This window comes from Pelodiscus sinensis, chromosome 4 (genome assembly GCF_052426305.1).
Source record: "Pelodiscus sinensis isolate ZL-2025 chromosome 4, ASM5242630v1, whole genome shotgun sequence".
Classification (NCBI taxonomy): domain Eukaryota; kingdom Metazoa; phylum Chordata; order Testudines; family Trionychidae; genus Pelodiscus; species Pelodiscus sinensis.
The window spans coordinates 101,382,140-101,394,719 of record NC_143055.1 but is presented as its reverse complement, the minus strand read 5'-3'; the positions used below and the strand labels follow the sequence as shown (position 1 = coordinate 101,394,719).

At 40.9% G+C, this 12,580-nt stretch overlaps 1 protein-coding gene across 2 annotated transcripts in view; it reads right to left on the bottom strand.

Moving 5' to 3' along the window:
• PRSS12 (serine protease 12) overlaps positions 1 to 12,580 on the bottom strand; it is a 76,432-nt gene that overhangs the window by 18,446 nt on the left and 45,406 nt on the right. For both annotated transcript variants that reach the window (XM_014579665.4, XM_006112611.5), the window contains exon 11: positions 9,936 to 10,058. In XM_014579665.4, the coding sequence (XP_014435151.3) occupies positions 9,936 to 10,058 (123 nt within the window). The remainder of the gene's footprint in view (positions 1 to 9,935; positions 10,059 to 12,580) is intronic.

Here is a 12,580-nt window from a genome sequence, read left to right as displayed (position 1 = left end):
GAAGCCTACTGCCTCAGATAATCCCTGATAAAAGTTAGAAAACATATTAGTGATTTTTATTTTAGTAGCGTATGTCTGCATGTTCCTATGTATGAGGATGGCAAGATGCAGAGTCACTAGCATTAAAAGTAAATATCTTTCTTTTGTCTAGCGCAGCGGTTCCCAATCTTTTTTTATACCACGGACCGGCAAACCCATTCTCAAACTTTTGGCAGAACAGTAACATTTTATTTTCATACAGCCATCCCTCGACTTACGGACACACTGACTACGACCATCTGTACTTACAACCAACCTGCCATTAACCCCATTATAATATTTTCAATTTGAGAACCATGTACATCAAGTTTTTCAAACAGCGCGGGCAGCGCATTTAAGGGTATTTCCGAGTTATGATCAGGTGTTCGGAATGTAACCCGTTACTAAGTTGGGGACTGCCTGTATTTGCATATTCATTATGCAAATAATGAATATGGAAATAAAATGTTACCATCTGCCAAAAGCCCCAGAGTCGTCATGGACAGCCAGCTTCAGCTCCAGCAGTTGCCACATGGCGGGTGGCTACCGCAGCTGAAGCCAGCTGTTCGCTGTGGCTCTGGGGTATACCTGAGCCCCCTAGTGCCAGCCCTAATCCCTAGAGCACCCCAACTCTACCCCCCAGCACCAGCCACTTATTCCAGAGTCCCCTGCATCCGAGTCCCCTGTGCCAGCCTCCCGCTCTGAGCCCCCCATGGCAGTCCCCATCCCAAACACCTCAGTGCCAGCCCTCTGTCCCTTACAGCCCACCACCAGACACCCCCGTACCAGCCTCCTGTTTCTGGAGCCCCACTGCACCCCTCCAGTTTCCTCCCAGTGCCACTCCCCAATATTAGCCCTGTCCTCAGAGTCCCCCCTGCTATCCCTGCCCCTAAAGCCTCTCCACTACTAGTCCCACCCCCAGTGCCTGCTCCCCACCACGCATACCTCAGTGCCCCCCAATGTCAGACTGCTTCTTAGAACCCCCGATCTCTTAGAGCTCCCCAGTACTAGCCCCACCTCTGAGTATTAGCTTCGCCCAGGCTGCACATAACCGTACGTGTTAATCGATGTGCCCAGGTTCATGGGTTAACCATGTAAATGGTTATACTTTCACATCCCTACTTAGAATGTAATTATGCATTCTGTCACATTTAAACATTGCACAAGAGCCAGTTCAAAAAAGAAGCAGAATTGTCCAGTGGGTAAATGATAGGGTGATGATCAGCTCCTCCAGCTTGTGTGAACGTGTGTACTGAGGAGGACTGGGAATGATACATGGTCCTGTCTCCTCTCTTCTGTCCTGCTTCTGCTATAGCGGCTAGTGCCACAGGGAGCACATGAGAGAATACCTGTGATACAAAGAAGCCAGAGGATGTAATTGTGCCCACCAGCTGGATGGTCCATCCCATATGTGCACAAAAAGCATCTGACCATAATCTGGTCCTTGTTTACCACAGTATATCTCATAAGGAAGTAGAGACTTCTTTCCTTGTATTGTAGTGTATTGCAGAGAGCTGGGGGCTTTCTGCAATATATGTGACATGACATTTACACAGATAACACTTGACAATTTGCATTATGCAAGTTTTGAATAGTGCAGCACAAAGAAATGGAGGGATAGATTTTTCCAAACTGTATTGCCCCCAAAAGCCCAGATGCCTAGGCTTGGCTGAATTGCACTTGGCATAGGACACCAAGGGGGACAAATTTGGCTTAAAATCACCTAGCACTCTCACAAGCTGGCACAAAATGAAAGCAGTCTCAGGACTATTCCAACTGAGGCCCACTTTTAACAGTCATGATAACCAGAGATTACCGCAACACAAGGTACTCTGACCTGATGCTCTCCTGTTCCCTAGCATTCCCTGACAGGTCCACTATGCTGGAGTAGGGAAATAAGTGAGTGACAGGTATGGCTATATCAGGCAGGAATTTACCTTATACCCATTTCCTTTATACTTGAAAATTGGAGGCTTTATGCATCCTGCGTTGAGGGTTTGGCCAAAATATGCAAGGAGCACAGAAGTAGCCATAGTATATTCAGTAGTAACTTTGAGACACAATTAAGTCAGTGCACAGCTACAGTTATGTGCGTCTGTTGATGGATACTCTGGAGAGTGTGTCCTAAGAATGGCCATGCTGGGTTGGACCAATAGTCCATCTAGTCCACTATCCTGTCTTCTGACAGTAGCCAATGCCAGGTGCTTCAGAGGAGTGAACAGAATAAGCAATCATTGGCTAGGGACACCCAGAGCATAGAATTGTTTTCCTCACCATCTTGACCAATAGCTATTGAGGGGCCTAGCATTAGCAAACTTACATAGTTCGTTTTTTAACCCTGTTACAGTTTTGACCTGCACAGTGTCCCCTGGCAACATGTTCCATGGGTAAGCTGTGCTCTGCATGAAGAAGTCCTTCCTTCGTTTTTTGTTTTAAACGTGCTGGCTGTTGATTTAAGTGGGAGATCGCTGATTCTTGTGTTATGTGAAGGAGTAAATAACACTTATTCACTTTGACCACACCATTCATAATTTTATTGAACTTTCATTTTCCTCTTCATGTCAATGTCTAAACTATGATCAGTGCAGTATGGTAGTATAGAGTTGATTTATTTGGTGACATTAAAAATCCAATCCTGAAAGTCCTGTGTGTGAAGAGGACTTGCAGAACTGGGTTCTAGACTTGCTCTTAACCAAGATGCAAATGTAGTCCCACCTCTATAGGACATAATTAGGGGTATAGTTCCTCAAAAGTGTATGTGCAGAAAACCAGTACCTTCCATTGTACTAGGTACATCAGTGGCATTTGGGGGGAAAAAGTGCCACAGCTGCACGCTTCACTCCCTAACTGTACGCTTAATATGGGCTCCTTCTTGTGTTGATCTCAATGCTTAAGATAAAATTGCTGCCTTGGAGATCTGTTTAGTAATACTTCTGGATAAGATGTGTAAAATGCAGTTGGAGCTATTTATAAAACACTTTAATTAATGGCTAGAGTTGTTAAAAACTTAGAGTGGTTAGCTATTTCATACTGATTTAAGAAAAGGGGACCCTGCAAATTCTTCACTTAGCTAGTCTACCTACCATATGTTACTATGACACTTAACTTTCTTCCCCCAACCACGTATGTCTTGTCTTTAGATTTAAATTCCTCAGAGCAGGGATTGTTTTTAAGCATTTTGTACAGCACTCAATATAAGATATGCTTCTTGACCATGACCTCTGCATCCTACCGTAAAACAGATATTTAATCGTTCTAATTAAAATGTTAAATTTTGAGTGAGATTAGTTTCTGCCCTTTCTACATGAAGGGTGTGTCTAGACTACCTGGCTCCATCGACGGAGCCATGTAAAGTAATTTACTCGACATAGTCAATGAAGCAGGGATTTAAATAATCCCCGCTTTGTTAAAATAAAAATGGCTGCCACACTGTGCCGACAATCAGCTGATCCAGCACAGCACGGTGATCTAGACGCGGCGCGGTCAACAAGGGAAGCCTTTGTCAACCACTCCTGTAAGCCTCGTGAAATGTGCTAGGAATGTGGGATATCCCAATCTAAATCATATCAATGCAATCTTAATTACACTGATGCAACCTTCTCCACAGATGTAAGCTAGAGCTGCTTCCTGGCCAGTGGCTGAGGATCAGGGAGCTGCAACTGGCTTCCTATGGTCATCCCCTTTCTCTGCTGTGTCTGAATGGAGCTCTAGCAGTTGTCCGTGTCAGTGTTCTGGCTGCAAAAACTGTTGAAGATGGTGTGTTTGTCACTATCAGACTTAAAAAAGTTCTTTGTAATACAGCACTAGTAATTTAAAAATTCTTCCTTACTTAGCTACTCAATATATAAGGCAAGTACATTCTCCATACTAAATCCACTGATAAATCCACTGATTCCTGTGGTGGGAAGAACACCTCAGCAGTCCAGCACCCTGGCATTTAATTTCAAAAAGGGGAATTACACAAAAATGAGGAGGTTAGTTAAATAGAAATTAAAAGGCACAGTGACTAGAGCCAAATCCCTGAAAGCTGCATGGAAACTTTTTAAAGACACCATAATAGAGGCCCAACTTAAATGTATACCCCAAATTAAAAAACATAGCAAGAGACCTAAAAAAGAGTCACCGTGGCTTAGCCACCATGTAAAAGAAGCAGTGAGGGACAAAAAGGTATCTTTTATGAAGTGGAAGTCCAATCCTAGTGAGATAAATAGAAAAGAACATAAACACTGTCAAATCAAGTGTAAAAATGTAATAAGAAAAGCAAAAAAAGATTTTGAGGAACAGCTAGCCAAAAACTAGCCAAAGAAATAACAAAGTGTTTTTTAAGTACATTAGAAGCAGGAAGCCTGCTAAAAATCCTGTAGATCCCCTAGATAATCGAGCTATAAAAGGAGCAATCAAGGACAATAAAGCCATTCCAGAGAAACTAAATGATTTCTTTGCTTCAGTCTTCACGTCTGAGGATGTTGGGGAGATTCCTGAATCTGCACCGTCCTTTGTGGGTGATGAATCTGAGGAACTGTCCCGGATTGAAGTGTCATTAGAGGAGGTTTTGGAACAAACAGAAAAACTTAATGTTAACAAATCTCCGGGACCGGATGGCATTCATCCAAGGGTTCTAAAAGAACTCAGATGGGAAATTGCTGAGCTATTATCTGTGGTTTGTAACCTATCCTTTAAATCGGCTTCCGTAACTAATGACTGGAAGGTAGCCAACGTGACACCAATATTTAAAAAGGGCTGTAGAGGCGATACTGGCAATTACAGACCGGTAAGTCTAACATCAATACCGGGCAAATTAGTCGAAACAATAGTAAAGAATAAAATTGTAAGGCACGTAGAAGAACATAATTTGTTGGACAAAAGTCAACATGGTTTCTGTAAAGGGAAATCCTGTCTTACTAATCTGTTAGAGTTCTTTGAAGGGGTTAACAAGCATGCGGATAAGGGGGATCCAGTAGATATAGTATACTTGGATTTTCAGAAAGCCTTTGACAAGGTCCCTCACCAAAGGCTCTTGTGTAAATTACATGGCCATGGGATAAGAGGGAAGGTCCTTTCTTGGATTGAGAACTGGTTAAAAGACAGGAAACAGGGTAGGAATAAATGGTAAATTTTCAGATTGGAGAGGAGTAACTAGTGGTGTCCCCCAACGGTCAGTCCTGGGACCAATCCTTTTCAACTTATTCATAAATGATCTGGAGAAAGTGGTAAGCAGTGAGGTAGTAAAGTTTGCAGATGATACAAAACTGTTTAGGATAGTCAAGACAGAAGCAGACTGTGAGGAACTCCAAGAAGATCTCACCAAACTGAGTGAGTGGGCAGCAAAATGGCAAATGAAATTTAATGTGGATAAGTGTAAAGTAATGCAAATCGGGAAAAAAATAACCCCAACTATACGTACAGTATGATGGGGGCTAATTTGGCTACGACAAATCAGGAAAGATATCTTGGAGTTATCGTGGACAGTTCTCTGAAAACTACCACACAGTGTGCAGTGGCGGTCAAAAAGGCAAATAGGATGCTAAGAATTATTAGGAAAGGGATAGAAAATAAGACCCAGAATATCTTACTGCCCCTGTATAAAACTATGGTATGCCCACATCTTGAATACTGTGTACAGATGTGGTCTCCTCACCTCAAAAAAGATATTTTGGCCTTGGAAAGGGTTCAGAAAAGGGCAACTAAAATGATTAGGGGTTTGGAACGGGTCCCATATGAGGAAAGGTTAAAGCGACTGGGACTTTTCAGTTTAGAAAAGAGGAGACTGAGGGGGGATATGATAGAGGTATATAAAATCATGAGTGGCGTGGAGAGGGCCGATAAAGAAAAGTTATTTATTAGTTCCCTAAATAGAAGAACTAGAGGACACCAAATGAAATTAATGGGGAGCAGTTTTAAAACTAATAAAAGAAAGTTCTTCTTCACACAGCGTGTAGTCAGCCTGTGGAACTCCTTGCCAGAGGAGGCTGTGAAGGCTAGGACTATAATAGAGTTTAAAGAGAGGCTAGATAATTTCATGGAGGTTAGGTCCATAAAAGGCTATTTGCCAGGGGATAAAATGGTGTCCTTGGCCTCTGTTTGTCAGAGGCTGGAGAGGGATGGCAGGAGACGAGTTGCTTGATCATTGTCTTCGGTCCATCCTCTCTGGGGCACCTGGTGCTGGCCACTGTCGGTAGACAGGATACTGGGCTGGATGGACCTTTGGTCTGACCCAGTACGGCCGTTCTTATGTTTTTATGTTCTTATAACTACTACAAATGCCTTCATTCCACCATTCTCACTATAAGGCTCTGCATTCTTGCTTTCCCATATAAGCATTAGCGAGAATAAGCACTTGATCAATGGGAATTTGGGATGCAGAAAGCCAAATCAGTCCCCAGTGCAGCCATTCAAACCAGTGGAATTATACCATAGAGGAGTTTTGGTCCTCACTGAAGGTTTCTGCTTAGGCACGTGTACATACTTGCTCAGATGCATATCAATGAGCAGTTGAGAATGGAGGTGTCTGCTCAGATTCAACCCAAGAAGAGATGCTCCAATTGAGTTGCTACATGTAGGGATATAAGCGACTAATCAACTATCCGATAAACATATGCTTATCTGATAGTTGACTAGTCACTCCTCCCCCCCTTGCTGCCTCTATCAGAGAGAGGCAGCAAGTGGGGAAGCAGGAGCTGGCTTAAAAGCTGGTTTCCCCCCAGCATCATCTCTGCGGGTGGGGAGCAGGGATGCAGGGATGGTGGCATTTCCACCTTTGAAATGTAGCAAGAGCGAGCCTCTTACTACATTTAAAAAGCAGATGCACTGCGAGAGCACGGGACAAGCAGGGGACTCAAGCAGTCCCCCACTGGCCCTGTGCTCCCTGCTTTTGAAATTTAGCCCTCTCCAGCCAGTTCCCCGCTGTACCCCTGCTCCCCACCCCTGGAGACAGTACAGCTTGAGTCCCTCGCTGGCCCTGTACTCCCCGCATGCACATAGCTTTTGAAATGTAGCAAGAGCCCTGCTGGCTCTTGCTACATTTCAAAGGCAGAGGTGCCCTTATCGACTAATTGAATAGCTGATTAATTTAAAGTTAACATCCTTAACTACATGTGGGCAAAAGGCTATAAAAGGAAAATATCTATTTTTCTATTTACAACAAATAAGAAAAGCTGAAAAATGCATGCAGTGGATGCCTATTTTTGTGCTACAAGGCACATTAAAGAGTACATGGGAGACAGCCTGAATTTTTTTGGTCTTATGCCAGTGTTATTGAAGAACTAGTCCTGGGTACAAGAACTTTGCTGGCAGAAAGATCACAGTGGCAGCTCTGCCATATTTTGTGCCCTCTGTCCCTACTCCTGGCAAAAAAGGATGCAAGTAGTATGCCTTGGGCATTCCCTAAGATCAGGGCATGTGCAAACCGGAAAGTTACAGTAGGGCGCAGAACATCACCTTCTCCACAGATTTAAGCTAGAGCTGCCTCCTGGCCAGTTGAAGATCAGCAAACCACAACTGGTTTCCTATTAGAGATGTTAAAACGTGGGTAATTATGTAAATGTGTAACTGCTGAAAAACTCAGTGGACAATACTCATATCCAGCTCCCTCGGAGCCGGTGCATGCTGTTCCCAGGGAGCCAGCTGCCACCCCACACTGCTGCCTTTACATCACAGGCAGCAGCGTTGGGGTGACAGGTGGCTCTCCAGGAGCAGGGTGAGCCCCGGCGTTTAACTGTGAACGTTAGCTAATAAGCCCAGGCTTATCCATTAACTGTTTATACACTCAAATCCCTGCATTCTATGGTTTTCCTCTTTCTCTGCTGTGCCTGAATGGAGCTCTTTTGGGGTGAAGAATCTTCCCCCATATGTCCAAAATGTGAAATGCAAGTTATTATTTGTCAAAATTTCAGTAACAGGAGAGAAGGGTAGAGTGGGCTTTGTTTTCAAGTCTTGAAAAAAATGCTTTATCAAAAGTCTAAAATATTCTGCTAACCTTCATCCCTTGTTATCATCATGGGACTCATGAACAGGTATTAAGAGTTCAGTTTATAGTAGCTTTAATGATAGAAACCCAAGACTTTGCACTTTCATATTCTGCAACAAAACCACGTTGAATCTCAGTGGAAACAGTGTGCAATTTAATGAACAGAGTCTAGCTATTAAGGTTTGAACAGTTACCAAGAAGAGTCCCACATGGCAGTTGGAAACAGGAAAATGAAAATATGTTGAGCAGCTGCCTCTAAATAAAAGGTACCAATTTCCATTCATTTTAATGAGCGCAATCTCCTGCCTCTCTTCTACTAAGAAGTGAGGAAAAAAGAAAGGGACAAAGGTTAAAGTTAAATTGCTCACAGCATCTTTGAGATCAATTTTATCCAGCTTCCTTCTTATTATTATTATGAAGTTCTTCTATATTTCTTTCCTAGTCATTGCTGCAAAATGAAGATTTCTCCATGTCTGCGTATTATATCCACTGCCTTGCTATTTACATCAGTGCTTGTGATGTTGCAGTAACTTCAGCAGCAGTGATTGTGATGTTACTAATACTGGATTGGGCTATCAGAAAAGAAATTAAGCAGAAAGATAGTAAAAAATAAAAAAATATATAAAAAGCAGAAATGAGGGAATAAATATAGAAAAGTTAGATGATAGTTTAATGTACACGGTGAAATAAAACAGGTCAATTCAGAGATGATTTGTATGAGAGCTATAGTTACAAATGGCTGGAAGGAAGCTGAAGCTGGTGTAACTTACTCTATGGTAGGCTGAGTGGCTGGAAGAAGGTGTAAGCCGCAGTAGCTTAAAACCTCTTAGACTTATCCATATATTTGGCTGAATGTGTTTTAAAGCTTTCCTGAGTGTGCTGGGGGAATTCTTAAGATGGCTGCAAAATACTTAATTTTTATACCCTAAGAAACCAAAGAGTAAGGCAGTTGCTAATAGTCTGGCTGAAGGAGTAAGAAAAACTAATTAGTTCCAGACAAGAGCATAGTGCAAATTTACTTTTCCCTTAGAATGCACAAAACAAAAATATTTGATCAGAGAGAGGATCTTACAGATAAACTCAATTAGTCTGTAAACATTACAGGAAGAATGTTAAGTTTCATATCTGACTATGCTTTCTCAGACAGAATATCAAAATACAACACAGGATTCATGTACTCATTTTGTAAGGTTAACACTGAGGTGTCTCAGGGTGTTACAGAGCTGTCAACAGAGATGTAGATTAGGCATATCAAAATTGCTAATGAAGTGGGGATTTAAATATCCCACGCTTCATTAGCATAAACATGGCCGCCACTTTTTCGGAAAAAAAAAACAGCAGTATAGACGTGAATCTTTTGAAAAATAGTCTTTTTCAAAAGATCCTGGAAACCTCAGGACCTGAAAAATTAGGTTTATAGGATCTTTCGAAAAAGGCTTTATTTTTCAAAAGAGCCACGTGTAGACTGCTGGGGTTTTTTTCAAAAAAGCTCCATTTCGAACAAAAGCGGCGGCCATGCTTATGCTAATAAAACGTGGGATAGTTAAATCCCCACTTCATTAGCAATTTCGACATGCCTAAGCTACATCTCTCTGTCGACAGAGAGGTGTAGTCTAGACACAGCCCATGAGGACAGACCCCTAGGTGATTATGCTAAGGAAGTCTGAAGTTTTCTTTATAAAGGTTTTCCCTGGTAATGCTAACGTTCTGAACACAGATTTGTTGAGTGATGAATGCCATCTGTGTAATGCTAGAATGTAAGAATAGTTTAAACATACAAGTTAAATTCAGCACTATTTTAAAAAACAGAAATCTGTCTTTTGGGGAAAAATTTTCAATATGCTGGTAGTGAGGATAGGGTTTTTGCCTCTGTATCCTTCCCATTGGCCTAGCTAAGGTAACAATGCAGTGGTAGTGGAAAACAATCCCATTGTTAATCATGCAGCACTACCTCTTGAAACAGTGTGCTGCAGTGAGTACCCAGCAGCTGCTGATGAGAGTGGCACCACATAAGAGTCTTCCATCACCATGAGATGATTTTAGTCGGAGGGCAACCTGCCAGGGCCAGCCGCCCCTAAAGAGAGAAAAAAATCAGTCATGTCTTTTAGTGTGCTAAGCAAAATGGAAGAGTAAAGGTAACTGGCAAGAGTGTAAAGTCAATATTACTACATTGGTTTAAACAACTTAAAATGTTATTTACTGAGTAACAATTGGGACTCCATTTAATCATGTTAGCATAGCATTAAGAATTCCATTTAACAATCCTCAAGGATAGTTTATAGACTGCTTGGACATCCAACTTCTAAGCCCTTCATCCCACTGAATCAGTGTAACCATCCCTTCTCAGAATAAGTCCTTAATGCCAAAAACATATAATCTCTGTCCCCCACCAAATATTGTCCATATGAGAGAAAAGGTATCAATTCTAATAGTTACTATATAAAAACTATGAAACTGTAAAGGAGATGGCTGCCAAGCCAAAAATCTGGGAGTAGAGGTGGGGATAATTCCATGAAAAATCTACTTTTCTTTTCCCATTAAAGCTAATACGGTAAAACTCCAATAGTCCGGCATCCAATAGTCTGGCATCAAAATGGCAAGAGCCTAGTGAGTGAGCTTCGGCAAAAGCCGAAGTAGTTCCATCTACCCTTCAAAATCAACGGGATTTAGGGGAAGGCAAAAAACAACAACAAATGCACAGATTAGCTCCTTCTCAACTCCACATGTGGTCATCTGTTCAAAATAAATCCAAACAATTTATCAGATCAAGAATACATATGCCCACTGTCTAAAGATAGAACTCATTGTGGAATCACAAGATTTAGTTCTTTTATCTTCTCATATACAAAACTAGCAAGAAGGGAAGAGAGAAAACATAAGTAGTAGCTAGTTTAATTTTGTTCTGTCCCTGTAAACGATCCATTTGAATAGAAATACTGGAACACAGGAATTGCTAAATAGGATCAAGCAATGTTCCATCTAGTCCAGTGTCCTGTGGGTAACACTGAGAAGTACCAGATGCTCAAGGGAACGTAGGGTAATCTGACATTCACATAGGTCTCATGCAGGTCTCTAATAGTTAAAAATTAACTTAAGACCTGAAGTGTGAGGTTTGATATCCCTTTCAAAAAAGTATGTTTGAATTATGATAACTCATAATCATGACCGCTATACAAATATCTAATTCTTTTTTAGAATCTGGTGTAATACTTTGCTTCAATGACTTTATGTAGCACTAACTACAGCAGTCTAATAATGCACAGTGTGAAAAAATATTTCCCTTTTATTGGTTTTAAATTTCTCTCCTTTTAATTTAATAACCGGTCCCCTTGTTCTTGTGTTATGATACTGGGAGAAGAGAAGTTTCTGATCTCTGTTCTTGATACTGTCATTTCGTATGTTTATCTCCTTTTATTTCTCTCCTTTCTAAGGTAAACAATCCCAATCTTTTCAATCTCTGCATATGTCATTTTTTTTTCTATATTATTTTTGTCATTTTAGGAGTTGTTCTCTGAACTCCACCCCTGTTCTGCAATATCCTTTTTGAGTTGAGGTAACCGATACTGTACATGGTATTCTAGATGGTCCACCGCTTTTATTTATATAAAAACTTTAATATTCGTTGTATCATTCGCCATCAAATTCCTTGTATCTTGTTCTTTACTGCTGTATTCATATAGTCTTTGTGGTTGTCATAGTTCATAAATATTAAGAAAACTAGTCTACCTGTAACTGCAATTACACAAGTCTGGGTGCATGTCATATACCAATATGGCTAAGAACCAACTACTAGTTACAGTAGACTTCCGATAATCCGGAACCTATGGGACCTAGGTGGTGCCGGATTATCAGATATGCCGGAATATCAGGAGGTACTATAAAATAGTTATGTATACTGTATACAGTATATAAAGTGTTCTTAAACCCTTTTTATTGTACATACTGTATACAATATACTGTAATGTTTTAGTTTTTTTAACCCTTTTTTACCCTTTTCGCTCAGTTCAGTTGCTGCCACTGTTACCTTGTGACTCATTTTTTGCAGAAGCTCACTCACTAGGCCCTTGTCATTTTGATGCTGCACTATCAGGAGTGCCGGACTACTGGATGCCGGACTATTGGAGTTTTACTGTAATTAAAAGTCCTATTTCACAGATATATCATCATCAAAGAAGTATATTTTATGTAAGCAAAATGTATTTAAAGAATTAATAATACACAACCTTCTTTCATTATTTAGCCTTTTAGGTTTTTTTTAAATTCATGACAGTCCCAAAGATCCATCTATATGGTCCATAGCTATTGGTCTGGATTTGCTTCTCAGGAGAAACTGCAATGGCTGTTTTCTAAGAAGGGTAATCTAATATGTTTAAAGATTAAATTTACAATGTACCTAAAAGTGAAATGCAATATCAGCCACCGAGTTTGGTAAATACTGCTAACATTTATCAGTGATTTTTTTATCTGGTTTTCGGATTTGCTTTGAAGGCATGCTTGCTCCTTTTGTGTGAGCTTTTTATGAATACTCCAGTGAACAAATTCATCAGTAGGAATATTAATTCAAAACAACATTTAAGTATATATTAGAGTATTCAC